Below are 3,526 nucleotides of genomic sequence, written 5' to 3' on the forward strand. Positions count from 1 at the left end.
AGCAGTTGAGCTTAGCCTTGTTTTGATCACTACTCACCTCCTCCAGCTTCTCCACTCTCAAGAAAATTGGACAAGGATTAATATAACCTGCGGTTAGTTTTACTGCTTGTTTTATAGTTTGTAAAAGGGTCAGGAATCATTCCTCGAGTGGGAGCATGCACCCCGGAAAAATGATGGAAATGGTCTATTTGGCCAGGACTAAAACCACTGGGATACTCTAGTAATCATTACTTTACCCTACATCCACAGGTTAAACTAATCCTATCTGAATAGGGCTTATGAGATTCACAAAAAAATGAGGAAGAAGAAGTAAAGAATATTGAGGATAAGAAATTAAGCTGAAGTACAAACAAGAAAAGAAAAAAGAGAAGAAGGAAGATTGTGGGTTGAAAAAGAAGGAAGAGAAGTAGAAATATTTATTGAGTTGAAAATATATGGTAAAATAAATCCCTTCCACATCGTTACAACACATCACCTGTTCAAACAACCAACAATGATCAGAGTCTCTTACTGAGCAAATAACGTGCATCAGGATAGCTGTAACAGCCAACCACATGAAACACCCTCTCTCTCTATCTCTCTCTCTCTCATTCTCTCTTTTTCAGATTGCATGTGGTCATGTGCTGAATGAAAACTTTTTTCCTCACTGTGCATAAACATACATTCTTCAGCAAAATGTTTGTGGGCACTTGCTTGGGTTTCAGACTTGATATTGGAAAACTGCTCTGATAATCGGGGGAGGAGAGTCCAAACGTGTTCGGACATACTGGGTGAACACTTTACTTTGTTTCTTCCCCAGCACATCTTTCCCATGTTTGTTTGTCATTTCCTGGTGAAGTTAGAAATGGCATCCAAGTATGAGAGCCTCCCTCCCCCTTGTACTCCATCTCTCGGTGAGCTAGACCCACCTCCACCCCCACCCTTTTTAGGCCACAGCCTACCTCCTCTAATACTGCTGCTGACTCTCAGCCCACATTCTTTCTGAGGAGCCTTCCAGAAACAGGTTCACTGTGTGTGGAAGACTGTTTTTTCATTTGCAGAAGAAGGAAAGAGGTCAATTGACGGAAAGATGACTGGGGGTTCGAGTGCATCCAATGCCCCAACATACCTGGGGTGGTCCATCTTCAACACGCTGTGCTGCTGCCTTCCTCTGGGCATCGCTGCCATTGTCTTCTCCTGCAGAGTGAGTCTCACACCACCGGCTTAAATCTGTGCGCTTCTAATCTAGGGCTTCTCTGGGGCAAATCCCTGGGGAGAACTACTGGTTCCATAAAGAACTGTTGTAGTTGTTTTTTGGTACAAAAGCTTGGTTAGTGTTAAAGTTAGATATTTTTTTTTATTCTTGACTTTATGTTGCCCAGATTTTTATTCTTGTGATATTACTATTTAATCAAATTTAGCACCCCTGGCTATGTTTTTCCCCCCCTTTTTACTTTTAATAAGTTCACCTTTTAGTGGTGGATTGCTATCAAATTTGTTGACTTTAATATTTTGTTGACTTTTTTATGCAAAAACAAAAGATGTGTGCATATGTTATGGCACCCCTTACATAAGTACACTATGTACTTTTGTACATTTACTGCATTTTCCATGTATTAAATAATAGTATGTACACTGAAATCAGGATGAATTAAATAAGAATCACTTTAAAAGTACCGTATTATAAAAAAATACTTCAAAAGTCCAAAAGACCTCATGCATAATACCTTGAGCATGGGTGCTCAGACTTTTGCACAGCACTGTACTGTGCCAGGAAAATTTTCCAGGTTTGGTTTACATTATGAAGGTTTGTTTAGTTATTTACTTATTCATTTATTAGTTAATTAGTTATGCAAGAAATGTAGGTCTCTAGACCTAGAAGGAAAAGTGTTGTTCAGTTTTAAGGCTGTGGATGCATTGCACTTCTTTTACAACGCAAAAACTAACGGGCATAAAATATCCCCCTACCCTCCCCCACCCCCACCTCACCCCTTAGGCGGACACTGCAAACACTGTCGGAGACGGCTCCAGAGCTCACGAGCACTCGAGGACCGCCAGAAACCTGAACATAGCTGCGCTGGTCATTGGCATCATCTTCATCATCATCATCATCGTCGTTAAAGTGCTCGAGCAAAAGAAACATGGCTAATGCCTGTATGGAAAGCTCCTTGTTATTTTTTAAATCCACTTTTACAGTTTACAATGTCTCCAGCTTCCTAACGAAACTAAAGGAAGCCAAATTCCTGCCTTTGCTTTTTACATAAGACACAAAACAAGCACGGCAACACACACACACACACACACACACACACGCACACACACACACACACACACATATAAACAATGAAAAATTCGGGTGGCCTTGCTCGTTTTTAAAAGTGTTTTTATTTTTTATTCTTTATGTGTACTAAAAAGCTTTTCTATTTTTTTTAGACAACAAACTATGTTTAGTAAAATCTGTTAAAATGGTAATATTTTGTATTCCTGTATTGTTTTATATGAACACGTTACATCTTGGCATGTATCAAGTATCATTTACACAGTCAAATAAAATCCCAAACAAAAATTTGACTAATTTTCTGTGCTTTGTATTTCTTGCCTGTGTCAACAGTGTGTCACATAAACAAGTGGGGTCTATGAAGTTTTAAATAGTAAATCCATTTGAATTTACTCATTTTTAAATTATTATTTAAAAAATGTGTTTGCATATTTTGGCGTAGTGAATGTATGTACATAGCAGCACGTTGATGCATAAAAGAAAATATAAATTATTTATGAATATTTTGATTATAAAGCATCCGTTGTGGACAAAGGGTTTACAGTGCATCTCTTAAAAACAGAAAATCATTTTAAAGAACTGTTTCAAGAGCTGAAAAAATGCATTAGTATTTAATTATTTTAGTTTCTGATACAGAGTGAATTACTCCATTTACATAATTGAGCTTGTTACTGTTGCTAACTTGCATACTATTGGATTGTTTCCAGTAAATAACAGTGGATTACATTGGCAATTTGGGGCTTGCATAAAAACAGGTTCTTGTTGCACAAAAATCTGTGTGTAATTTTTCACTATCAGCACTTGCTGTTTAGGACCAAAGAGCTTTACATTACTGTGAGCCATTTAAGAATTGTTGCCACAGTAACAGCAGACTAGCCATCTTCCAACTTCTAAACAGATAGAAAGCAGGCACAAACCCATAAGAAGCTTGCAGGATGACACCATGTATGGTGCATTATTCCCAGATTTACCTTGTTTTTTAAATGGTAAGAATAATTTTCATAAGCTTGCATATACACATTCTCTTCAACTCTGCAGTTTTACAGTTATGAAAATGGTAAAATTATTTAGACTGAAGGCTCAGATCTGTAGCACGTATAAAAGGGTGTCTCTTCAGCTGCCAGTCGGCTCTCGTTAAGTCCAATTGCACTCTGAAACCACACTGGAGTGTGGGAGACAGAATAGCTATGCTATCATATACAGTCTTGGGAACCTGTGTGATCTATGTGATACTCTGTATTTGCACATCCAGACCAAATGATGGCTATC

At 38.1% G+C, this 3,526-nt stretch overlaps 1 protein-coding gene across 1 annotated transcript; it reads left to right on the plus strand.

The window, feature by feature from the left end:
- The first annotated feature begins 957 nt into the window (after positions 1-957).
- Positions 958-2,550, plus strand: LOC136687215 (dispanin subfamily A member 2b-like). Its single transcript, XM_066661517.1, has 2 exons — positions 958-1,183; positions 1,976-2,550. The coding sequence occupies exons 1-2, from the start codon at positions 1,070-1,072 to the stop codon at positions 2,126-2,128; spliced, it is 267 nt and encodes an 88-aa protein (XP_066517614.1). The 5' UTR covers positions 958-1,069; the 3' UTR covers positions 2,129-2,550.
- Positions 2,551-3,526: the final 976 nt, after the last annotated feature.

This window comes from Hoplias malabaricus, chromosome 2, assembly GCF_029633855.1.
Source record: "Hoplias malabaricus isolate fHopMal1 chromosome 2, fHopMal1.hap1, whole genome shotgun sequence".
Classification (NCBI taxonomy): Eukaryota; Metazoa; Chordata; class Actinopteri; order Characiformes; family Erythrinidae; genus Hoplias; species Hoplias malabaricus.

Excerpts from the sequence above, each read along its gene's own strand:
- LOC136687215 (XM_066661517.1), top strand. The coding sequence starts at position 1,070 with ATGACTGGGGGTTCGAGTGCATCCAATGCCCCAACATACCTGGGGTGG. Across the intron at positions 1,184-1,975 it reads CCATTGTCTTCTCCTGCAGA|GCGGACACTGCAAACACTGT; the intron begins GTGAGTCTCACA and ends CTCACCCCTTAG.